Raw genomic sequence first — 25,662 nt, forward strand, 5'->3', positions numbered from 1 at the left:
TGCTGGATCCCTTTCTTGTATGAAACACTTGACCTGAAAACTTCCTTCCAGCCAAACTTTTTCCTCTGGACCACAGCTTCTCTGAAAGTGCCTTGCACTCAGGTGCTGCTTTCAGCCTTGTCTGTCTGACTCTCAGCAGAAGGCCCCTGGGTGGCTTCTCATAAGGACTCATGGATGGATTTTTTTTTAATCTTCACTGTGGCATGTTTGAACAGCTGCAGTGACTTGCAGAGTGGCTGGTCCAGGAGAAGAATCGTATACATGTAAATTGTCAAATTTCTATGAATATAACTTATTTTAATTAAAATAAATCTTGAGTTTTTATATTGCACATGCTTGCTGAATATGTAACGCTTGTACAATTATAGTAAAGCTGGTGGAGCCATAGACTTGGACCATCTGGATCTCCTGGGTCCTTGAGGTGAGAGGACCATCCATTCCCCCACTCCTAACCCTGTTACCTGCTCTGCTAGGCTTTCCTTTTTGGACAGTGCCACTCCAACTGTTGCCTAGGCTGGAGTGTGTAACTTGAACCACTCTCTAGACTGGGGTGGGCAAACTTTTTGGCCTCAGGGCCACATCAGGTTTCTGAAATTGTGTGGAGGGCCAGTTAGGGGAGGCTGTGGCTCCCCAAACAGCCAAGTGTGGCCTGGCCCCTGCCCCCATCCAACCCCCCCGCTATTCTCGCTTCCTGGGACCGTTGCCCCATCCAACCCCCCTTTCCTTCCTGACTGAACCCTCAGAACCCCTGTCCACCACCCCGAACTTCCCTGCCCTCTATCCAACCCTCCTGCTCCCTTACCGCACTGCCTGGAGCACCGGTGACTGGCAGCACTACAGCCGTGCCACCCAGCTGGAACCAACCATGCCACAGTACAGCGCACTGGGTCAGGCTGCGGCTCTGCCGCTGCGCTGCCTGGCAAGAGCTCCCAGCCTTGCCGCCCAGAGCATTGTGCCGGCAGCGCAGTGAACTGAGGCTGCGGGGAAGAGGGAACAGCGAGCCTCCCAGGCCGGGAGCTCAGGCCAGGCAGGAGGGTCCCACAGGCCAGATGTGGCCCGTGGGCCATAGTTTGCCCACCTCTGATCTAGACCAATCTCTTCTGGGTAAACTGAGGCAGTGATTATTTTTAAGGTTAGATGCTACTATTGCCCCTCATCAAAGGGCCATCTTCCTACACCGCATGTGCTGGTAGGGGGCCTGCATTGGACAAAACACCTTACAACACTTTGCTGCTTTTCCTTCAGTTGCTGCCATTCTATCCTCTGACTAGGGGTGGGATGTCTTTTTGCCAGTATCAGTCAGGATGAGAGAGGGAGGATCTTAGTCTTGGGTGCAGTTTTGCTGGTAATGGAGGGGGGGGAGAGCTGTTTTATGGTATTAAAAAACCACCTTGGGCGTCAGAGTTGGTTGGGGAAGGGGGTTGTTACAGCAGCATAGCTGACTAAAGACCTCAGATAGAGGCCTCTGCACCAGGAGGGTTTTACTGATACAGCCATTCGAGTAGAATACTGGCAAAACCTTCCTGGTGTAGAACCACAGAAATGCAGGGCCAAAAGGAACGGAGAGAGGTTATGTAGCACATTCCCCATCCTTCATGCTGAGGCAGGGTGACCTAGATCTGATGGCAGTTTGGGGGTTTTTAATATTAGATTTCCTGAGTAGACCAGTACAAAGCCCAGACTGGGCGGGGGGCAAGCCAATGAAGGCCTCAAGTGTGTTGGAGTCCTGTTGCAGTATTTAACTGCAGCTTTGTTGCCCTAGATTTGCAGAGGCCTCTGCTTCTTTGCTGGACCAGTGGAGCCACTGGACAATCGAGATGCTAAAGGAGCACTCGAGGACAAGGCCATTGCGGAGAAACTAAATGAATTCTTTGCATCAGTCTTCGTAGCCAAGGATGTGAGGGAGATTCCTACACCTGAGATATTCTTTTTAGGTGACAAATCTGAGGAACTGTCCCAGATTGAGGTGTCGATAGAGGTGATTTTGGAACAAATAGATAAACTGAACAGTAATAAGTCACCAGGACCAGATGGGACTCACCCAAGAGCTCTGAAAGAATTCAAATGTGAAACTGCAGAACTACCATCTGTAGTCCATAACCTATTATTTAAATCAGCTTCTGTCCCAAATGACTAGAGGATAGCTACTGTGATGCCAATTTTTAAAAAGGGCTCCAGAGGTGACCCTGGGAATTACAGGCAGGTAAGCCTGACATCAGTACCAGGCAAACTAGTTGAGACTAGAACAATCTTGTCGGACAAATAGCTGAACATAATTTGTTGGGGAAGAGTCAATAGGGTTTTTGTAAAGGGAAATCATGCCTCGCCAATCTCCTAGAGTTCTTTCAGGGGGTCAATAAGCATGTGGATATGGGGGATCCAGTGGCTATAGTGTACTTAGATTTTTCAGAAAGCCTTTGCCAGTGTCCCTCACCAAAGGCTCTTAAGCAAAGTAAGCTGTCATAGGATAAGAGGGAAGGTCCTCTCATGGATTGGTAACTCGTAAAAAATAGGAATCAAAGGGTAGGAATAAATAGTCAGTTTTCACAATGGAGAAAGGTAAATAGTGGCTTCCCTCAGGGGTCTGACCAGTCCTATTCAACATATTCATAAACTATCTGGAAAAAGGGGTAAACAGTGAGGTGGCAAAATTTATAGATAATTATTTTAAGAACTTTTGTAAGTTCCCAGCAGGCTGCAAAGAGCTACACAAAGATCTCACAAAACTGGATGACTGGGCACTAAAATGGCAGATGAAATTAAATGTTGATAAATGCAAAGTAATGCACATTGGAAAACATAATCCCAACTATACACATAAGATGATGAGATCTAAATTAGCTGTTGCCACTCAAGGGAAAGATCTTGGCATCACTGTGAATAATTCTCTGAAAACATCCACTCAGTGTTTGCTTTTTGGACTGCCACTGCACAATGTTGGGAATCATTAAGAAAGGGATAGATAAGACACAAAATATCATATTGCCCCTATATAAATCCATGGGATGCCCAAATCTTGAATACTGGGTGAAGATGTGGTTGCCCCATCTCAAAAAAGATGTATTGGAAAAGGTTCAGAAAAGGGCAACAAATGTTGTTAGGGGTAAGGAATGGCTTCTGTCTGAGGAGAGATTAACAAAATGGGGGCTTTTCAGCTTGGAAAAGAGACGACTAAGGGCTATAAACTCATGACTGGTGTGGAGAATGTGAATAAGGAAGTGTTAGTTACTCCTCATAACACGAGAACTAGGGGTCCCCAAAAGAAATCAATAGGTGGCAGGTTTTAAAACAAAAGGAAGTATTTCTTCACACAACACAGGGTCAGTCTGTGGAACTCTTTGCCAGAGGATGTTGTGAAGGCCAAGAATGTAATAGGGTTCAAAAAGGAACTAGATAAGTTCAGGGAGGATAGATCCATCAGTGGCTATTAGCCAGGATGGGCAGAGATGGTGTCCCTAGCCTCTGTTTGCCAGAAGCTGGGCATAGGTGACAGGGAATGGATCACTTGATGATTACTGGTTCTGTTCATTCCCTCTAGGGCATCTGGCATTGGCCACTATCAGAAAACAGGATACTGGGCTAGATGGACCTTTGGTTTGACCCAGTATGGCTGTTCTTATGTCTCAGGGGAGGCTCTGGCCATGTGACATGCCATGCCAGCTGCAAGCTTTCGGCAGGAGGGTTTTCAGGAGATTTAACTTTCAGAGCTGTTAACAGTGGCTTGGGTTTCACTCTTTGCTTGGTAGTTTGGATTTTGTCAATACACAAAGTCAAGGAGGGAGAGTAGCATGAAGCATGCCCATCAGGAGAGCTGGAAGTGGATCTAGAAGCTGCTGTAGACACCTCCAGGAACAAAGTGTGGGGTTGGTGATGGGGGAATTCTCTCCTATCCCCAGAAAACTTGATAGGGCTGTGGGACACCTAATGCTTCATAAAGGGAGGCCCTGACCTTACTTTGTTTAGAGGGGAAACAAAGTCAGGGCAGATTAAGTGACTTGGTTCCACAGACTGAGTGGAAATGCTGGCCCTAGAATCCAAATCTCTGGCCTCAGCGTCCTGTGCCCTATTGCAACAACTTATTCTGCCTTGCTTGGGAGCAGCCCCCACACTACAGGGGGGCTTGGCTGTAGTTCTGCCTCTAGCTGACTGAGTTATTTTAGTGGCCAAATGCTGCCTAATAACTGTCTTCAGCACTAGCCCCCTCATTTTCCCTCTGCCTAGGATGGTCTCTAGAGGGTAGGTGTGCCTCTCCCTTCTAACCTGCACCTTCACACCACCGTGTGTCTGTGTGTGTTGCTTTAGTAGGTAATGCTATCACATCAGAGTCTGCCTCTGTGCTTGGAGAGCCCCAGCGTAAAGCCCCTGTTGCTGCCTCTATGAAAAGCATCACGCTGAGGTCCTCTAAGCACCCCAAGGAGCAACTTGGATGTAAAATGACCACTCATGGAGCTGTGTAAAACCCAAAGAGCTGAGTCTGTCCCCTCTATCTGGTGTTCATCCAACCTGCTGTCACTGATTACTGGACTGGCTTCTTTATTTGTATTGTAGTGCCTAGGAGCAGGTCCCCATTGTGCTAGGGGCTGTACAAACTGAATGAAAAGACCACCCACCCTAAAAAGCTTACAATGCACATTTATTTTAATGTGAGTTTATTACATTGGTAAGGTGACAGCCTCTCTTGGCGAACACGCTGTGGGTAAAAAGGGGCTGGGGCCTCTGTGTTAGGTTGTTCTCAAGTTTCCCTCTGTCCCCCATGACTTTCTATGCCCTGAGTAAACTTAGAGCAGTCCAATAACCCTGACTGACTTGTCTTGCTGCTAAACTAAGAGTCAGGCATGATAGCAGGGGATCTGTAGTAGAAATGCCATCTTTCACTGAACTCCCAAAAGCAAAGTCCTGAACCCATCTTGGAAAATCTTTTAAAAAATTAGAGCCATTAGCACCCATGACCTTGGCCTTAATTCCAATTCTGTCTAACTCTGCCAGGTTACTGTCCACTGATACACTGCTCTAGCCTGCTCCACAACTGACTGAAGTGACCCTTGTGGAGCTGATTTAGAGGAAAATTGGATCTTGCAGAAATATTCAGGATGGGGGTTAAATAGTATGGAACTAATTAACCTGTATGCAAATCAATCTTAGTTATTCATTTACGTGAATTAGTTTTGACCTGCAGTTACTATGTGCAGGTCTTTCTGTACATATGAAAATAGCTTACAGTGACTTTATGCTGCTAATAGCAATTTATCTGCTTTAATTATATTTGCCTCTCCTCTGAAGCCTGGGAGGTCAGCATCAGGTGCTTCCAGTTCATAGATTCCAAGGGCAGAAGGGACAATTGTGATCATCTAGTCTCACCTTCTGTATGACGTAGGCCATAGAACTTCCGCACAATAATTCCTAGAGCAGATCTTGAAGAAAAACAGCCGATCTTGCTTTGAAAACTGCCAGTGATGGAGAATCCAGCGTGACTCTTGATAAGTTGCTTCTATAGTTACTCTCTGATAAAAATTGACACCTTATTTCCACTCTAAATTTATCTAGCTTTAGCTTCCAGGCAGTGGATCATGTTCTTCCTTTCTCTGATAGACTGAGGAACCCATTGTGTGCTGATGGGTAAGGAGGGGAAGGCAGGGGGATTCCAGCATCAGTCTAGGACAGTTATTCTCAAACTTATTTGATCTTGTCCCCTTCTTTGTGCCTATAGTAGTTTACGCACCTACCCCTGCCTCTTGCCAAACAAGTACGTATACTGGTGTAACAAAAATCAACCTGCAACTCTCCCTAGATATTAAAAACAGTAAGGCATTGATTCAAACAGAGCCAACGATCTATTGTAATAAGAGCAAAAGCCCAAAACTGATTGTGGTCGCTGCTTACAATTAAATGTGCACAAAGGGATTAATGCACAGAAGGCACTGACTTTAGATAATGGTATGCAAGCTCAACAGAACATGATGCTGCACGCTGCCAGCTGAGGACCTGATACCTCTGGAGGAATCAGGTTTGCTAATTATTCAGTGCTGTGGGTAAAATGTGGGCAGGACAGTTTTTTCCCTTAAATTTCTCCACCCCCTCTGCCTCCTGATACATTCTGCACCCCACCCCCAGTTTGAGAATGTCTGGTCTAGGAGTTTAGTGCTGTTAGGACCATCCCCCGGGGTATAAGAACGAGACAGACACATCCCTGCTGTGGTGGACTGACTTTGCAACCTGGCAGGCCACCTTGCCCTTGAAACTGAGCAAGGACTCACTTCTCAACTCTTCACCATAGGCTCTAATTGTGGTTGAGCCCCACAGAGCAATGGCGACCGGAAGTAGAGGATAGCCCCACAGAGCAATGGCGACCGGAAGTAGAGGATAGCCCCACAGAGCAATGGCGACCGGAAGTAGGCTAGACGTTCATCCCCACAGAGCAATGGCGACCGGAAGTAGACAAGACGTTTTCCCCCACAAGAGCAATCGACCGGAAGTAGACCAGACGTTTATCCCACAGAGCAATGCACCGGAAGCGTAAAGGCTTAGCCCGACAGAGCCAATGCTGGCCCAAGGAAACCATAGAGACTGGGTCAGAGAGTGTCCGTACCATAGAGTGGCTCTGTGTTCGCCCCAGAGCGCCCCCCGGGCGCCTCATACTCTCCCCCAAATGGCGCACAGGTGAACATCACGGAGTGACCGCTGCCGCAACTCGAGTCTGAAGAACCAGCTGGACCAAGGTCAGGACCCGCCCCCAGCCCGAGAAGAGACGCCCCCGTAGCCCGGCTGAGGGCCCTCGCGCCCCCAGCGGACCCCCGCCAGCCCGGCTGAGGGCCCCGCCGCCCCAGCGAGACCCCCGCCAAGCCCCGGCTGAGGCCCCCGCCCCCGAACCTCCCCCAGCCCCATCTGAGGCCCCGCCCCCCGAGACTCCCACACAACCCTCCCCGTCTGAGGGTCCCGCCCCCCCAACCCTCCCCCGAGCGCGCGCCAAAACCCGGCTGAGGGGCCGCCCCCCGAGACTCCCACCACACGCCTCCCCGTCTGAGGGCCCGCCCCCCCCCGCAACCCTCCCCCAGCGAGGACCCCCGCCAAGCCCCGCTGAGGGGCCCCGCCCCCCGAGACTCCCACCACACCTCCCCCGTCTAGGGGCCCCGAGCCTGCGGAGCCCCATCCCCATCCCTCTGTTCTCCTGCCCCCCTAGATGATGCCGGGTCTCCCCGCCCCGTTGCGCCGTGGCTGTGCTCTCCCCCCAGGAAGGGAGTTCCCTCGCCTTCCCCATCGCCCAGCTCAAGTTGGTGCAGACCAAGTACGTGGAGCCAAGGACTGTCTTGAACTGCCTCAACAAAAGCAATATGAAGGTCGGCGGCAGACCCCCTGCCACCTCAGGCCCATTCCCCCAGGCCATCTGGGAATTGGGGCAGTCGCAGAGGCCCCCCTTGCGTTTGCATCGGGTTAACCCCCCAAGCTGCTCATATCCTCCAGCTTCGTCATGTGTCTTGGCCAACCTGAATGGCTCCCTATCCCACGCGACCAGTCCGAGGGAGGAGGTTTCACTAGTGTTAGAGCAAAACACTGGGCACCAGACTCTTGATCCTTATGTCTGCCACTGACTTGGGCAGCCACCGGTCCTAGTTGGGGCCTCAGTTTCCTTACAGGTCTGTATGGTAATCAATTCAAGAGCTCTGAGATCGAGGAAAAAATGCTATGAGGGCAAGCATTTACATTAACTACCCACTGTGCAAAGCCTCTGAATGCTGATGAGCACCCCATATCAGGTGTTGCCCCCCCCCCCCCCCACTGCTGTTTGGAGCCCTCCTCCACCCCCCATACTGTGCGGTAGCGGGTAGTGCCTGGGTAATAACAGGCATTTGTTTCTGTCTCCAGGGAAGGAGCTGCTAGTCCCGCTAACCAGCTCTGTATCCTTTACCCACCACCTCGGAGATGCTGCTGACATTGTGCTCTGGCTCCTTGCTACCCTGGCATTTTGATTCTCACCCCAATGGGGAACTTAACCCTTCGGGCCCAAGGATGCAGCCTGCTCTGCCTTGTATGCAGCCGGCAGCTAGCAGGCTAGAGTTAAACATTTCCAGTCAGGGGACTGGAGGCTGGGAAGAGTCACAGGGATCCTTTTTGTCACTAGTCTAAATCCTGCCTGGATTGAGGGTGACCAAAGCTGCTCCCATTGGACGGCTGTTTCAGTGACCTCTCTGTTAAATGATCTGTGCTGTTCCATGTGGCCTGCCATCCACATCCCAAACCCACACCCCAGCTGGCCCACTAGCCCCCTCCTTGCCAGAGGGGCCAAGAACCAAGGAGGCTGGTAGAGCATGAGCTCCCCTCTAACTCCATGGTAGGGCTGAGGCTTGTTGGCCAAGATGCACTAGGGGCACTTGCCCTGCTGCTGCTTGGATTGCCCCTGCTCTGGGAATGAACAGGGGCTTCTAGTTCCATGCTCAGTCCCTGCTGCCTCCTCAGCCAATTGATTTTTCCAGCGATACTGGGATATTGCAATGCTCTTGGTATCTCTCTGTAACCCCCTCCCATTAATCCTGGCTTGGGTTTCTCCTCTGGCCAAGCATCACCCAGGGGGTTTGGGACTGATCTGATCTTTTGATCCCTGTTGAAATCGGTTCTAGTCGTTCCCATGGGGCCTGCCCAGTTCATATCTAGCAATGTGGTCCAGTGGTTAGGGCACTGGCCTGTGACCTGGGTTCTGTTCCCAGCACTGACCTGCTGTATGACCCTGCGTGAATCACATCCTTTCTCTGCACCTGTTTCCCATTCCACCTTCTCTGTCTTGTCTGTTTGGACTGTGAGCTCTCCAGGACAGAGACTCACTCTCTCTCTACATGTTTGTGTAGCACCCGGTTCAGTGGGGCCCTGAGTTTGGTCAAGACTTCAACCTGCCACCACAATATAATCTAGTAAAACACTGCTTTATTAAACTGAAGCTGTGGGCAGATTGCACACTCAGATCTGTCTGTGCTCAAAGGAGCGCTGTTGCTTTATAGCAGCTCAGGATCTGCCCCCTTGCAGGAGGTTTGGAGCTAAGATGCTTTGCCCAGGACCTATCACCATAACCTTGTTGCTCTCTTATGGTTCCCCTGCTGGTCCGGTGTTTTCCCTTGACCTCCCTGGCAGATGTACGTCCCCGGAAAGCTCTCCGACGTCGGCTACGTGCTGGTAGACGTGGGGACAGGCTACTACGTAGAAAAGGTAGGAAGCATTCATGAGCCAACCCACCGTGACAGCAGCATTAGACTTGGTGTGCTCCAGGGAGCGGCAGGATGTGCTTTACCTGCACATAAACTGACTTAAAGCCATCTCTTCCCCCACCCCAACCTCTGTACAAAAGGCACTCACTCCTTGAGCACAGAATTCCTGCTGTACACCCTGCAGGCCCTCCCCTGGGAGTGGCGGGATGTGTGTGACAGCAGGCTAGGTAAATGGCCAGTGAGGTTAGTGCGCTGCAATTCTCTGCTTGGGGATTGGGTTGCATTCCCTTAGCCAGACCTCCTTGGGGTACACTGCAGTTGGATCTTGCAAGCTAAGCAGGTGGGTTCTTTGATGAGAAACCTTCAAAATCCAAGCAGGCAGTGGTGGTGCACTCTTCCCCTTGGAGCAGTGCCTCAGCCTGCTGGGCGACTCTGCTGCTGGGTGCTACCATCTGTCAGGGCAGCTGTAAAACCAACCTGCTGACCATTAACAGTCCAGTGACCCTTTCCCAAGTATCAGGGGTTTAACCCTGGCCAAAGATGGATGGTTATGTGCTGTCGCCTCTTGCTGCTTCAGTCAGAGATGGTGCCATCAATTTCCATCTCGTTTTGTGGCATTGGGATGCGCTGTTGGACACCTGTCATGTTCCACCCCAGAGGTGGCTGCATTTCAGTAGCAGATGAGGTGATATATAGGTACACCTACAACTAATGAAGCCTCACAGCATGCCTTACTTAGTGCTTTGAGGTGCTCTGATGAAAGGTGCCGTGGAAAGGCTAAGCATGTTACTACCTGAGCAGCCAAATCTTGGAGCGATTCAAGTGTTTACTCTCTGTCCTGTGCATTGCTTCATTGTCACTGCACCTCAGGCAGGGGGTGAGCCCCTCCCCAGTGCCCGCCTCTCCTTAGAGTGGGCATATCATGCCACCTTTCCTCTTGCAGACAGCAGACAATGCCCGAGATTTCTTCAAAAGGAAGATCGACTTCCTGACCAAACAGATGGAGAAAATTCAGCCGGCACTGCAGGAAAAACATGCCATGAAACAAGGTACGGATGTGTTGGCCTTTTTCTGGCAGACCTGGTTCTGGGGCGGTGCCCACAGCTGGCACCCATTAACAGCTAGAACAGCCCCTGGCCAACTCCCTTCAGTGTGTGTGCATGTTCTCTCCCTTGCAGCTGTGATGGAAATGATGAGCCAGAAGATCCAGCAGCTAACGGCCATGGGGGCTTCACAGGCTGCAGCAACGAAGGCGTAGCCTTTGGGATCGGTACCCCGGGCCCCGCACGCCGTGGCGTGACTGAGGCATTTTGTTCTGTTACGAGCAGAGTCTTAAAATCACCGAGGAAGCAGCTGGGGCTGAAGCCCTCCCGGCCGTCGGGAAGCATCTGCTCTTTGTGCTGGTGGCTGTTATGTGCGTGGTGTCTTAAATGCAAACCTGTGGGAAAGTCGTCCCCTTTTGAATGTGGCAGGTAATATCAATGTGTGAGATAAATTAAAGCAGTGCTGAATGGTACTCGGGCACCTCTGGTGAGAGCTACACGAGGGGTGGGGCTAGGACGCCTTCCAGCTGTCGGTGTGGCCCGTGAATCCACTGGAAGTTGTTGCCAGCTGATGTGTGGGGTGGATCTGTCTGTCTAAAGGTTCTGTCCATTGCCCTCTTCTGAGCCTCTTCCACACAACAGCAAAGGCCCTACTGGAACGGTGGCTCTGGCTCCAGAAGAGGAGGGGGGCAGGGGATGGAGGTGGGGGGTGCCTCTTCAGGGAGCCCTAGTCTCTAATTGACAGGTCTGGGCTGGAGTGCTACAGGGAAACAAGGTGGTTCCTGTGTGAGCTGGTGTGAAGATTCCCTCATGGCATCTGGTGAGCGCCCGACACAAGGCAAGTCACTGGCATCTACCAGCACCCTTAGCCTCTGGCTGGATTTCAAGCTGTGGGTGTGTCTCTTGTCAGATACATGTACCTTCTGGTCCTACCCAGGGCCCCTGCCTGCCCCCCTGTTTCCTCTCCAGCCACTGAACACTACAAGCAGGGACCTAGTTTCCTGCTGGGGGAGGAGGAAGGGCTGTGAGGAGCAGTGGCCATTCCCTGCTGCCCCCAAGTGCCCGTTTACCATTCTGAGAGGCAGCAGGGGCCAGGCCTTGATGTGATGGGCTGGATGTGACATGGTTGGGGGTGGGGTAATACTGGCCAGGCTTGAAGCTGCATGTAGACCTTGAGCAGAGGGTTGCCATGGAAATTAAGCCCAAACTGGAAGCAGGCATTTGGTCAGCATCTTATGCCACTGGCTCTTTCCCTGCGGCTGCTTAGAGGCAGGAGAGTTCCCTCCCTCTTTGTTTCCAGCTGCTGAGAGAGGCAGGAAGGGAGATTGGTTCACCTTTGTTGTCCCTGGATGCAGTCCTTAGAGTTAACATTTTTAATGCTTCCCTGAGGATTCAAACACCTGGATTCCCTTTATGGTGTGTCCAAATCCCTTAGGTAACTAACAGTCTCAGCCTCTGTTTGTGCACAGCTCCTCTGTCCATCACTTTGAAGGGATTCACACACAACATCTTCACAACCTGAAATAATCTACCTGCCACTAGCTCAAAGCCACCTGCTGCCAGGGATGGAGAATGGTGGTGAATAGAGCTAGAGGAGAAAACCTCTATGACCAGCACCTACTGAGCATCAACACAGCTGGCCAGAGACATGCCAGCTGATGGTTCCTGCTGAGTTTCATTCCAAAAATAGACAGCCCTCATAGCTGATCTGCCACTAGTTTCTATTCCCCTTGGCGGAAGCAGCCTGTCTGAAACTCCTGCAGGAGCTGGGGGCTACTGGCTAGCAAAAGCCAGGCCCTGAGGTCTTAACCCCATATAGCAAGACACAGCTCATGCCAAGTCACCCAGAGGGGGAAAATGCCCTGCCCGCTTCTGCCAATCATGCCCAAGAACTCCAGGTGTTGAAGAGAAGTGACTTGCAGTTTGGGATCAAGATCCTGGGACCTGTGTTTCACCAGGTGCTGAGTGCCCACGCTCTTTAAGGGGTGGGGGGGGGACACTGTCCTCTTGAGTTGGACACTAATCAATCACTTGTGAAAACCTCAGGCAAAGGGAAACAGCTCTTCCTATCACTTGTATGCACTGGGAGCAGCCCATGCAACTGAGCCAGGCCTCAGTACTGCATGGATGGCCAATGCCCTGGAGGGATCCCTCAGGGGATTCCTAGCCAGCCAGGTGCCTTGCATTAGGTCACCGAAGGGGCTTTCCCAGGCCAGAAGGAACACAGACAGGCTGGGGGTTGGGCTCGGAGCTTCTGTTCTGCTTCACTCTTTCACTTCCATTGCCTATTCCTTATTTCAGTCTCCAACCGGCCCACACCCTCGGAAGGGCAAGTCCTGTCCCATGCTAGCCCACTGGGGCATGTCCACAGAAAGCTGCCGGGTGGGGTGGGGTGGAGTGGGGGGGAGGGAGGAGACAAGAGGTTCTTAAAGAACCTGTGATTAATTCATGCAATTTTCCCCTGCCCCCATTATCGTTATTAGCACAATACCTGGGCCCCCCCACTCTGAGCAGGACCCCAAATATGGAACCGAGGTGCCATTTCCTTTCCAACAAGCCCGAACCACACAGAATCTACACCCCCAAAAACAGCAGAATTTTATTCTACACACGAGGCACCTCCTCATCCACAATCCAGCTTTTAACATCACCCCCCAGGAGTGGATGCCCTCCCCTGCACCTAGATGCTGGTTTCCCTAGGATGGGCAGTTGCCTTGTTGAGTATTATGGCTTCTACCTTAAACATCCCCCACCCCTGGTCCCTGCCCCCCACCTTATGTACAGCTGTAGCTCTGTCTCCTGTGAGTTTTTTTTGAGGTCTGCTTTCCAAGGCTTTGACCACAACGTTGACACTGTGCTGGTGCGGGTCACGTGTGGCCAATCTAGCGGCTGGCCATGTGACACCATAGACAGCCCCGTGCCTTGCCAATGCTAAGTGCTCGTTGAGATCATGGAAGGTCACATGATGGGCCACGGGCATGCTCAGCAATGTCATGGATGGCACAGGCATGCTCAACATGCATCGATAACTGTGGAGGGCCCCGCTCAGCACACACCAATACCATGGACAGCCATGTCCAGTGATGCTGGGGCTAGTCACCTGACTGGCGTAGTCATGCTTTGGAGGCATCAACGCTGTGGCCAGCCACACACTGAACCACACGGAGCGCATCTTGAGGCCATGTGTGGTCACGTGTCGGGCACGGCCCTGCTCCACACCTGTCGCTCAGCGCACGAAAAGGGGCTTGTGGACCCTCTTGTGCCGGTTGAGCGTGGCGCTCTTGGCAAAGCTCTCCCCGCATTCCACGCAGATGTAGGGCTCGTGCCCATGGGCTTCGGCCCGGTGGCGCTCCAGCTCGGCGCTCTCGCGGAAGGCCTGGCCACACTCAGGGCAGGCCTGGCTCTGGCGGGCGGCATGGAGCCGCTGGTGCTTGAGGAGGTTGGTGCTCTGGGTGAAGCCGCGGCCGCATTCAGTGCAGCGGTGGGGGCGGGCGCCCGAGTGGGTACGCTGGTGCTTGATGAGGTTCTTGCTCTGGGTGAAGCTCTTGCCGCACTCCCCACACTGGTAGGGCTTCTCGCCGGTGTGGATGCGCTGGTGCTGGATGAGGTTGGAGCTCCAGCTGAAGCTCTTGCCGCAGTCGCCGCAGCGGTAGGGCTTCTCGCCGGTGTGGGTGCGCCGGTGCTGCACCAGGTGCGAGTTCTGGCTGAAGCTTTTGCCACACTCGCTGCAGGTGCTGGGCCGCTCGCCGGTGTGAGTCCGCTGGTGCCGCAGCAGCTTCGACCAGTGGCTGAAGCTCTTGCCGCACTCGTTACAGATGAAGGGCCGTTGCCGGCCGGTGGCCCCGCGGTGTCGCACCACCATCCCCCCCTCTTCCTCCTGCCCGCCAGCCAATTCAACCAACTCGCTACCATAGTCAGGGGGTGGCCCTGCCGGACTCTCTGGCCCTCGGGCTTTGGTGCTGTTCCCGTCAGCTCTCTGGGAAGCCTTCTTCTTGGGCTTCTTGGCCAGTGGGCTGTGGGGGATGACAGTCTGGATGATCTCGTGCTGAAGCTCCTCCTCGCTCTCACTCACAATGCCATCATCAGCTGGAAAGCAAAGGGGAGCCAGGGTTGGCACAAGTGCACAGCCCTGGGGCTCCGTCTGGGAAGCCAGAGCTGAGCGCTGCAGAGCAGCCCAAGGGATCGGAGATCCTGTTGCCATTAAAATTCACAGCAATCGGATATTTGGATTCTCCAAGCAGCTTCTAAAGTCTCTCCCATAGTCCTCAGGGTGGGAGAGACGGCAGAGGCCAATTATCCGGCAGAGGCCCCAAGCTTCCCCTCAGCCTCACCCCTTCATGAGCTAGGCTGAGGTGAGAAGAGTGACCCACAAACCCCATGAGAACTGGATGGGGAAGCCTTTGGCTGGAAGTGTAGTTACAGCCCAGGACCCATGAGACATGGGAGCCACCCACCCTGTATGGAAGAGAATGGGCACGAGCGGGAGCCCAGCTGCCTCGCACCCTGAAAACAACCCCTTCTTATTCCCTGCAAAACTGGAGCACACAGGGGACCCCCCCCCCACTTAGCCAGCGGCACAGCACAACACCCCCACCCATCGCAGGTGGGATGGGCCCCTCGCCAGAGAGAGGGATCTGCACAAAGCGATGCCAAGCTTTGCCGCATGCAGGGAGAGCATGGAGGGATGGGGCTAGGACGCCCTTTGGATGCTAGCAGTTTAATGGAGGAATTAAAGCCGCCCAAGGGACCTGAGGTTCACCCTGAAGGTGGCTCCTTGAGGCACCAGCCTGCAGAGGACTCTGCACTCATTAACCTCCAGGCACCCTCTTCCCTTCAAAGAAAGCCACCTGGTAAGTGAAAAAGCAGGTTGCTCTGAGGGGAGCAGCCTCCCAGGAGTCTCATGAGTGACACCTGCATTCACATGGGAAGAATGGCCCAGTGGTCAGGCCACTAGCTTAGGACTTGGCAGACCCAGGGGGTTTGAGTCCTTGCTCTGCCACAGCCTTCCTGTGTGACCCTGGGCCTCAGTTCCCCCTCTGAACAATGGGGATGCCTGGCCCTGCCTCGGAGGGATGTGTGAGGAGAACGCCATTGACAACTGGAGGGTGCTTAGATACAGTGCGAACGGGGCCAGACAAGTACCATACATAACACGGGAAGCGCTAGGCTAGGACAGGTGGAACTAAAGAGTCCCCTCCGCCCCTTGAGTCTCAGCTCCCTCCACCCACACTTCACCCATCGGTGGCTCCTGGCTTTGCATCCATCCTCACCTATGTAGACTCGTCTAACGATATCGGGGTCATCAGAGTCATGGAGCTCCACCACGCACGGCTCTTCTTGCTCCATTTGGGGGGGGAAGGAGACGTGAGGAGTCAGGAATCCTGCTAACGGGGGGGAGAAGAGAACGCAGCCTATTAACTCTCCGCCCCACGGCAGCATCACCATTTCTCACACCCTACAGAGCCTGTTCCCCACACATACAGCCCTTGAATCTGACAGGAGATGGAGTTAAGCAGTAAGGGCAGGAGAGACCACTGTGGTGTCTCAGCCTGATCTCCTGCAGAGCACAGGCCAGAGAACCTCAGCAAGCGAGTCCTGCCCTGAGCCCAACGACAAGCGGGTGAGTTAGAGGACACCCGAGTCTTGATTTAGAGAGACCAACTAATGGGGACCTCACCATCCCCGATGAAGCTGATCCAGGGGCTCACTACCCTCTCGTGTTCAAAATCCACTTCCTATTTCGACTTTGCCTTGCAGCCATCAGATTGCTGTGAATGGGAGCTGTGCATTGACCAACTGAGGCACTTCTTAGCCATCAGATTTCCTGGAAAAATCTGTCCCTAAGTGACTTTGCCCAAGGTCAGTGGCAAAGCAGGCAACTAAGCCCACATCTCCAGATTGCCAGGCTGCTGCCCTGACCACTGGGCCATCCTTCCTCCCTTAAAAGGGCTACGACTGAACCCCAGTGCAAATCTGGCTCTTCCAAGAGCTTCTCCTGAGAGCTCAGGTTAATAGAACTGCTTCAGCAGAAGTCTAGGAAACACCCAACCCTTTGGTAAGGAGCCCGGGCAAAGCATATCACACGGGCTACTGAGACACAAACTAACTGCACTGTGGGCTAGCTCAGCTCCTGTTTAGGCATCATTGTTTTCAGAGTTCAGGAACGCTCTTGGAAAACCCAGCCTCACTTTTGGGTGCTGAAACCCTGAAAACCCAGCCCTGTGTGCCTAGTTCCCAGTGCTGCATCATCCATGTTCTAAGAAGTAGGCATTGCTAGCCACAGGCAGAGTGCCTAGGCAGTGGCAATCTAGATGCCAAGGCTGCAATTGCTCCCCAGAGCTCCCTAGGGGATTCAGACACCCCAATTCCTATTTGTTTTAGCCTAGCCTGACACTCCCATTCAGGTCCTGTCAGGGTTCCTCTAACAGGCATGTGCTGTACAGGGCATACTGGGACATCTCTGCACCATTACCTGCACTCCGAGATGTGTGGGTCAGGGTTTCCTGCGCAGGCAACACCTTGGCAATCCAAAGGCTATTTTCCCAGCTTGCCCCTGCAGCCCCCGTCTCTCTACACAGCGTTACTGTTGCTGGATGCACTTGAAGACCTAATGGAGAAAGCAAAGCAAGTAAGAACTCATTATCTTGTCATTGGCAGCACAGCAACTTATATCCTTATCACACCCCTCTGGAGTAGGGAAGCATTAGTCTCATTGCAACTGGAGCACAGGGAGATAATACTTAGCTCTTATACAGCTCAGTGGGCTTTGCAAACGAGGTCACACCATCTTTAGCCTCATTTTACAGATGGGAAAACTGAGGCATGTAGCAGCTAAGTAACTGGCCTGAGGGGGTCAGACAGGAAGTCTGTGGCAGAGCAAGGATCTGAAACCTTATGTTTGGCGACCCAGGTTAGTGCGCTAGCCACCCTTCCTCTCCTAGTCATCTACACGAGGTGAGTCAGGAGGGACTGCACTGAAGTCTCTAGAGATACAGCAGCAGAAAACTGGGGGGCGTGGGGGGTGGAGGAGAATCCAGCCCAGAGTTTTCACTCCCTGCTCCTAAGAACTGAAGTCAACACCTTCCACAAAGCAGCTACTGATTTTGAGGGACCTTGGTCTTTGGGAGTCCAGCTTGAGGCCTCCCCGCTCTGTTCCAGGGGGTACAGAATATTCTGACATGAGGCTTTTTCAGTAAGGTTAGATCTAGTCACTTCTCTTTGGAACTCAAGACTGGAAGGAACCTCCTGAGTCACGGAGCCCGGTCCCTTGATACCGCAGCAGCCCAGTCATAAAATCCTGTCCATAAATGTATCAAGCTCCAGCTTTTCAGCTAGTTAAGGTGTGTCATGGAGTGTGGGGGAGTCAGGGCCCTACACCCCCCACTTCCTGCAATTCACCGTGACTCTCAGCCAGCCAGTAAAACAGAAGGTTTATAAGACAACAGGATCACAGTCCCAAGCACGGTTTGTAGGTACAACCAAGACCCCTCAGCAAGGTCCCTCTGGGCGGCAAGGATCTTAAACCCCAGACTTGGGGTTCCCTGCCTCTTCCCAGCCAGCCCAAAACTGAAACTAAAAATCCCTCCAGCCAGCTCTCCTCCTCTCTCCCTCGCCCTTTGTCCAGTTTCCCTGGCAAAGGTGTGGACTGGTCCCACCCCCGTTCCTGGCTCAGGTACCATCCCTCACCTAAAGTCATCCCCTGCTCTCCCATTCTCCCATGCAGACAGTCCCAGTAAAACTAAAACGACATTCCCAGGTCAATCCACCCCGCTCCCTACTGGTCACAAGGTGTTAGCCTCCCGCTAGGAGTCATGGAGGGGCAATTCCAGAACCTCCCTCCTCTGACGGTTACAAACTTTTGGATCTCCAGCCAGAAGTTATTTCTGGCTAGTTTCTCCCCACAAGTTGTCTTTTAAACTGAAGATTCAACCTGAAAAAAAAAAAGAAAATCCCACTAACGTACAGCCATTCTTATGTTCTAACGCATCTGGGGAGAGGGAGAGGGGACAAAATAATCCAAAACACAGTCTCTAGGGCTGAGACCAACCTTCTTTGTACAGCACCAGCACAACGCGGTCCTGATTTGTGACTACAGCTCCTAGGTTCTACTGTGATACCAATATTAAGTTCTTACAAGGGAAGTAGTATGTGGGGGTGGATGAGTCCTTCAGGAAATGGGGCCTGTTTTCAGAGCTTTTTAAAAAAATTATTAAGAAAGTAGAAAAAATTCTTACAAAGTCACAATTTTTGTTTTAAACAGAACTAATGCTTTAGTTTTCTGTTCTTCTGGTTTGCACTGCTGGGAGTGTCCAGAGACCTCTCCTCCCCAACCGAGATCATATCTCCCTGTGCTCCTGGCCTGTTCCTTTGCATTGTAAGGGAATGCCTGAAGGCTGAAATATACCTGTTCCTGGCAGCTTTAAGTTCCAATTTCAGCTGGGAGGTGGCAGGGACAATCCTGGTAAAGAGTAATGTCACTTGGGACAGATCTGCTGGGTTTGAGGGAGGAAAGGAGCCTGGTTTTTAGAGACTGTGAAACCAAAGGCTCACTTGGAGTGTCGTAATTGCTGACAGCTGTGCACCCAACAGAACAATTTCTTCCCCCTCTGGTAATTGATGGCAAAGTTCATAAGGGAGAACAAAGCAGTGGTGAATCACCCCCGGCAGGCAGGGAGAGAGCTGGCAGGTCCCAGCTGATAGCCACCCACTGCTCTCAAACTCAGGGGGTGGGAGCCCCGAGTCTCATCGGTGCTCAGGGGTCAGGCTGGGCAGCGAGCCAGGCAGCCAAGGATCACACCCACCCTCGATCACTCTCTCTCCCCCCCTCAACTGCCCGGATCAGGGTCCCCCCTCCAGCTGGCCTGATCTCGCCCCCCCCATTGCCCTCCAGCTGTCCGGATCTCGCCCCTCTCCCCCGAGGTGCCAGAATCAGCCCCCTCATTACCCTCCCCCGCTGCCAGATCTCACCCCCCACCCCGAGGTACCAAGATCAGCCTCTCCACCAACCACCCTCCAGCTGCCCAGATCTCGCCCCCCTCCGAGGTGCCAGGATCAGCCCCCCTATAACTCCCCTGGATCTCGCCCCCTCATCACCTTCCAGCTGCCCGGATCTCGCCCCCCGCGAGGTGCCAGGATCAGCCCCCTCCATCACCCCCCAGTTGCCCGGATCTCGCCCCCCCCCGAGGTGCAGGATCAGCCCCCCATAACCCCCCCGAGATCTCGCCCCCATCACCCTCCAGCTGCCGGATCGTTCGGCCCTTCTCCCTCCAGGGCAAGGATAGCCCCCCCAATCACCTCCCAGCTGCCCGATCTGCCCCCCCCGAGGTGCAGGATCAGCCCCTCCATCACCCCCGTTGCCCGGATCTCGCCACACACCCCCCGAGGTGCCAGGATCAACCCCCTCCGATCACCCCCCCGTTCGCCGGATCTCGCCCCCCCCAGGGGCCAGATCAGCCCCCCCGCCGCGGATAGGACCCCATTGACGCGCCCCTGCCGGATGGGCCCCCCTGCTCACCGTTATTGTTGATTTTCTCGGCCGCTCCCACGCAGCCGGGCTGCGCTGCCAGGTGCGGGGGCTGCTGGGAACAGAAGGTCCCCTGCGCGGCCCGCTCCCGCCCCCGCGTTTCCTGGAGACCTCTAGGAACGGCGAGGCCGCGGCCAGGTGGCGGGGGCGGGGTCAGACGCCGCGCCGTGGAGGGGGTCAAGCTCCGCTCTGTGGGGGTCATCCGCTCCAATGGTGGGGGGGTCAGAGCTCCCGCTCTGGGTGGGCGGGTCAGACTCCGCTCATGGCGGGGGGGGGTCAAGCTCCGCTCTGGGGTGGCGGGTCAGACTCCCGCTCATGCGGGCTGAGGGGGGGGGGCAAGCTCCGCCCATGGCGGGGGGGGGGGGTTGCTCACAGAAAGAACACAAAGCGGCATTAAAGACCAGCCTTCCCTCATCTCCCACCCCCCACTACCCGCATCCACATGACTCAACGCCCTCCCCCACTGGCCCCAACCCACCCACGCCTCTCCTGCCCCCCCCCAACAATCGCACCCCAACTCCTCTTGAAAAAAAATCTCCACCCCTCATACATGGGCCTGGACAACCCCAGCCCAGCTCCCTAGGAAGTGCCAGGCTGAATCAGACCATCTAGCCCAGTGTCCTAACCTCAGCCAGTGGCCAGTGCCAGGTGCCCCAGAGAATGGTGTATGTGGGATAATCTGCCCCCCGGTTTTAGGTCTCTTGGCCTCTAATTAAGCTCTGGGTTTAATATCCTCGCCACAATTTCAATCGTCAACTCTTCTTAGTCCCAGAAATGTTCCAGCCCTTTTGGCATCTTGCTAATTTCTTGTGGCGATGAGTTCTGCAGGCTAACGAGGCGGCATGTGGGGAAAGTGTTTCCTCTGCTTAGTCCTGAATTCATCCATCTTTCACGTTATTAAGTGTTCCCTTGTTTGTGTGTCATGAGACAGGAGAACAAAAGCGCCGGATCTACCTCCCAGAGACACTCATGGGATGTTTGCACAAAGATCGGGATATGGCCCAACTCGACGGTCACGATAAAGTGCTCAGTGCTTTACAGTCACATGCAGGACTCCTCAGTGGGGGGAAATCTGCTCTCTCGGCTGCTATTCCTACCTTTTGCTTCTCTTCCTTCTCCATCGTCCTTCCTCTTTTTCTTTCTCTCCTTTCCCTGTCTAACTCCTTTCTTCCCTCTGGATCTTCCTCTCTGCAGCAAATCTCAATCCTCCCACTGGGTTTAACCCCACCCCCCTTTGACATCCCATCTGGTCTAATATTCGCAATGAAGCGTTAAAATTGACATTTTAAATGAGTCATCATTAGGCACCAGTGTTAACACCCAAATGTTATGAATGGAGGGTGGGAGGGTTACACTCTTCAGAGCCAATGTTTCAGGCTGTCTGCAGACATTACTAAATTGGGTTAAATTTCTGATCTTGAACAAAGTTTATCTTCACATTCATGAGAGCTAGAAACTTAATGTTTGTGGTTAACACAAAAGCTGAGATCCTTAACATGTCTCACATAAATATAAACACACCAGGCTAGCCTGGCCCGGACCATCGGTCAAGTGTCCAACACCCTTACCTTAAATCACTACACAGAAATTTTTGACAGTGAAAGCAATTGGGGTGTTGGGTTGCAACTTTCTGGGTGGGGGTGCTTCTCAGCCTCCTCCCACCTTAAAATCAGGTTGCACATAGGAGGTTGTGTGATGTTATGAGTGTAATACAATATCTCACTGAAAGGTGACGGCCAGAAAGAGTTAATTACCTCACAGACTGACCTGACCCATGCCCGATTTAGAAACTGGTTAGGAAGGTCTGTAAATGAATAGAGCTTTGAAATGCAAGTCTGCGTTGTTAGAGGTAGGTGTTTGCTCAGGTCTTGGGATGTAAGCAAACAAGTCTTGTCTATCACTATAGCTTTGATTCAAAGATCAAAAAAGGAATATTAGCATTTAAGATGATACTTGAGTGAAATGGTATTATTGTCTCTGTGTCTCTTTGAAGGGTGTGGTAACCTGCATCTGAACTGTTTCATGGATAAGTTACCCTGTGCTAAGTGCCAGGATGTTTGGGAGAAGGAGAGTTAAGCCTATTGTTTTCTCAGTCCGAAAGGTTGCTGGAAATGTGTAAGAACCCTGGGACACAATCCTGCTTCATCTCAGATCTGCTTTGGGTTTCAAGAAGGGGAAACCTTAAGCCACAAGGATTGGGATCCCCAGTCACTGACTGGAGAATATGGACACTGGACTATAACCTATGGACTATTTCTAAAAGGACTTTTGACAACTACAAGCTCCTCTCTGCTATGTATCTGAACCTCAAGAATTGAATTCAAGTCTGTATGTATATTGATCTTTTAACCAACTCTCTCTTTTCTAATAAATTTTAGCTTAGTTAATAAGAATTGGCTATCAACATGTATTTTGGGTACGATCTAAGTTATACTTGGACCTGGGTATGGAGCTGACCCTTTGGGGTTGGAAGAACTTTTTCTTTTATATGATGAGATATGACTATGATTCCTGAAAATCTTATGTTTGACAGATGTGTCTGGACAGAGGCCTGGGGCTGGGCACTTTAAGGGAACTTCATTGTTTGAACTTGGCTTGGTAAACCTAAGTATTGGAATAACCACCAGTTTCTGGGGTTTGTCTGCCCTGTTTTGTTTGCAGCTCACCCTAGTTGAGGGACCTCAGCTGGCTCCCCCAGGCAGCACAGTCACAGGCTGCGTTAGGCTTGGACTACACTGTGGAGCCTACACTGAGGTTGCATCTACACTACAAGCTGTGGCGTAGATGCTTGCTACAGCTATGGAATAGGTGTGTCCCATCATTGTAGTTAATCCATCCCCTTGAGAGGCAATAGCTAGGTCTAGGGAAGAATTCTTCAATTCACCTAGTAGTATCTACACCAGGGCTTAACTACATCTCTCAGCGGAGTGAATTTTGTCCACATCTCTGAGAGATTTTAGCTGGGTGTCACGGAGTCCCCAGGCGATGCTCTGGAACTGCTCCCCACAAAGCCAGTCAGGACTTTGGGGAGCCTCCTCTCCCTTGGAGCAGACTTGTTCAGGGCAAGAAGCTCACACGTCTTCACCTCCTGGGTCTCTCCTTGGAGCATTCAGCATCCTCTCCCTCATGTTTCCCACAGCGAGCCCACCAGCGGGGTCCTGGGGAATGGCCAAGGGTTCTGCGGCCCAACTTGGCAGTCAGACGTGACTCTCAAGCCAGCAAACAGAGGTTTATTCGATGACAGGATAGGTCTAAACAGAGCTGGTGATACACGAACCAGGACCCTCGGCCGGGTCCTTCTTGGGGGCAGTGAGCAGCCCTAGTCTTGCCTTCACTCCTCGCTCCAGCAAGCTCCAACTACCCCCTCCAGCCTGCCTTTGCTCCTCTTCCCGGGCAGGAGTACCTGATCCCTTTGTCTCCAACACCTTCAGTTGGCACCTTTGCGTGAGGGCCCAGGCCATCAGTTGCTAGAGACAGAGTGCGGCATTGTAGGTGCCACTGGCCCTTTGCTCTGGCACAATCACCACCCTATTCCACCCACTGATACTTAAGAACTGCCTAGGGGACACTGAGGCACCAACCACAGTGTTCAGAGCAAACATAAGAACAGTCCAATTCATCACACTGGGTGTTTAATTGGAGGGTAGACTAGGCCCGACAGAATTTTTCGCAGTGTTAGGAACAACCATTCCTGAACGACAGGAGCTGACAGAAGTCTCTTCTGCTGACAGATGCTGCATCGAACACTTGGGGTTGTGGTTTAGCTCTGTGGTCAGGCTTCTTTCCTAGCTAGGCCAATATAACTTTTAAAGCATAGACCAGATTTAGCACAAAGGCCGATTTTCAAAATGCTCAGATCACTTTATGCTTCTAACAGGGATAGATTTCAGCAGGTTAGTACTAGTGAGTGCGGAGCTCTTCTGTAGAACGCGCTCTTACTCTGGCACCGAGGTCATCTGAAAATCTGACCTTGTCCACACATAGAAGTTATCTCAGAGGGGTAGCTGTGTTAGTCTGGATCTGTAAAAGCAGCAAAGAATCCTGTGGCACCTTATAGACTAACAGACGTTTTGGAGCATGAGCTTTTGTGGGCGAATACCTACTTCGTCAGATGTATGTCAGAAGTTGTACCGCTTTATGCCAGTATTGTTAAAGAGGTACAGTCTACCTAGGGTGGATGCAGTTATATAAATACAGCTGTTCCCAAGTGGGATGGGGAATACGTCATACCTGTATAAGAACATAAGAACGGCCATACTGGGTCAGACCAAAGGTCCATCTAGCCCAGTATCCTGTCTTCCGACAGTGGCCAGTACCAAGTACTACAAAGGGAATGAACAAAACAGGGAATCATCGAGTGATCCATCCCCTGGCACGCATTCCCAGCTGCTGGCAAACAGAGGCTCGGGACACCATCCCTGCCCATCCTGGCTAATAGCCATTGATGGACCGATCCTCCATGAACTCATCTAGTTCTTTTTTGAACCCTGTTATAATCTTGGCTTTCACAACATTCTCTGGCAAAGAATTCCACAGCTTGACTGTGTGTTGTGTGGAGGAAAAAAAAATAACAAAAAAAACAAAAACAAAAAAAACACACAACAAACTTCCTTTTGTTTGTTTTAAATGTGCTGCCTATTAATTTCATTTGATGACCCCTAGTTCTTGTGTTATGAGAAGGAGTAAATTACATTTCCTTATTTACTTTCTCCACACCAGTCTTGATTTTACAGACCTCTATCATATCCCCCCTTTGTCGTCACTTTTCCAAGCTGAAAAGTCCCAGTCTTATTAATCTGTCAGTGGCAGGGAGAGGAATAGAGGCTGCATTTCCGTTACCTGGGATCCTGATTGTATGTGACTGCGAAGTCTTATTAAGCTCTTCTCCTATGGCAGCTGTTCCATACCCCTATAACTGCATTCTCACTTGGGTTCAATCGGTATAATTATATTGCTCAGATACAATAGTAATGGGAACCAGATAAGTACCTCAAATAGACAGACATAATTGTATTGGTACAAAAAACGGTGTAGACTAGGCTCATGTTTGCATGATAATCACCATTTTCCAGTTGCTCAGACCTTTAAGCTGAAATCATCCCAGTCCAATTAATTTTTTTTTTAGGAACAGTTTAGCAAAGCCAGTTCAGGCATTTGTGAAGAGGATGAAAAGGGACGATAAGGTACTTTTCCCACTAGGAAAAAAGAAAGTGCTCCTAAGTTATTTATTTTTGGAAGCATTAGTACTTTTCACTTTGGGGCAGAAATTTGCACTGCAGTTGTTTTCTGAGATGCACAACATGAGAAGATCCAGGATTTGTGGGCTCGGTACAGAAATGACTGGGAAGATTTCAGCGTTGCCATGATGTTACCTGCAGCTCTCGCTGTCTCAGATTGGAGTTGAACGCTGAGTGCTAGAGATCTGCGGCCTGACCCAAACCTGATGGGAAAAGTGTCAGGTTCAGGATGTCTCTTAAAACAACCCTACCCTCTTGGTCAGGTCAGGTCATCTCTGATCACCTCCTTCTGCTGGTGGGGTTGACACGGCAGTGGCCGTGTGCCAACACCACCTTGCTGAGCACTGCAGAGGGAGCGTGCCAACTACCCTCCCTGGGCTGGCTGCCACGCGGACAGATGGTGGGTGCTGGGCATCAGGAACGGGAAGCTCCCACTGTCCCAACCCCAGGGATGAGGCAGCAGCGGTGCTGACATAGGTTGTGGGGAAGAAGTATCAGGTTTGGGTCGGTTCAGTTCAGATCAGGCTTTGAAATTAGGCTCAAGCAGACTCAGAACCAGAGGTGATTGTAAAAGGTTTGGGCAGATTTCTAAAACTTCTGGTTTTTCCTGCAAACTTTCTAACAATATTTTTGGTTAAAAAAAGCTGTATATTTGGGAGGGGAGAATC

General features: G+C 51.9%; 2 protein-coding genes and 1 long non-coding RNA gene across 5 annotated transcripts in view; 2 read left to right on the plus strand and 1 right to left on the minus strand.

Annotated features, from left to right (window-relative positions):
• Positions 1–6,366: 6,366 nt before the first annotated feature.
• LOC142045995 (uncharacterized) overlaps positions 6,367–25,662 on the plus strand; it is an 80,601-nt gene continuing 61,305 nt past the window's right edge. Inside the window, exons 1-2 of the long non-coding RNA XR_012654923.1 lie at positions 6,367–6,400; positions 6,520–6,568. This is a non-coding gene — a long non-coding RNA (uncharacterized LOC142045995). The remainder of the gene's footprint in view (positions 6,401–6,519; positions 6,569–25,662) is intronic.
• Positions 7,203–10,707, plus strand: PFDN5 (prefoldin subunit 5; the record flags this gene model as incomplete). Its single annotated transcript, XM_075061218.1, has 5 exons — positions 7,203–7,338; positions 7,861–7,892; positions 9,118–9,192; positions 10,135–10,240; positions 10,370–10,707. Coding segments are annotated over 5 exons (429 nt in total), but the record flags the coding sequence as incomplete, so codon positions are not given.
• Positions 12,812–25,662, minus strand: part of LOC116828491 (uncharacterized) — a 37,510-nt gene continuing 24,659 nt past the window's right edge. The window contains exons 1-5 of one of the 3 annotated variants that reach the window (XM_075061023.1): positions 18,639–19,034; positions 17,921–18,164; positions 16,707–16,841; positions 15,505–15,618; positions 12,812–14,320 (exon numbers count right to left, since the gene is read on the minus strand). In XM_075061023.1, coding sequence (XP_074917124.1) covers positions 13,461–14,320; positions 15,505–15,618; positions 16,707–16,841; positions 17,921–17,945 — 1,134 coding nt within the window. In that variant the 5' untranslated portion in view covers positions 17,946–18,164; positions 18,639–19,034 and the 3' untranslated portion in view covers positions 12,812–13,460. Of the gene's footprint in view, positions 14,321–15,504; positions 15,619–16,706; positions 16,842–17,920; positions 18,165–18,638; positions 19,035–25,662 lie in introns of those variants that run through there. The other 2 variants (XM_032786779.2, XM_075061024.1) reach the window with 2 other exon arrangements.

Source organism: Chelonoidis abingdonii, chromosome 26 (assembly GCF_003597395.2).
Source record: "Chelonoidis abingdonii isolate Lonesome George chromosome 26, CheloAbing_2.0, whole genome shotgun sequence".
Lineage (NCBI taxonomy): Eukaryota > Metazoa > Chordata > Testudines > Testudinidae > Chelonoidis > Chelonoidis abingdonii.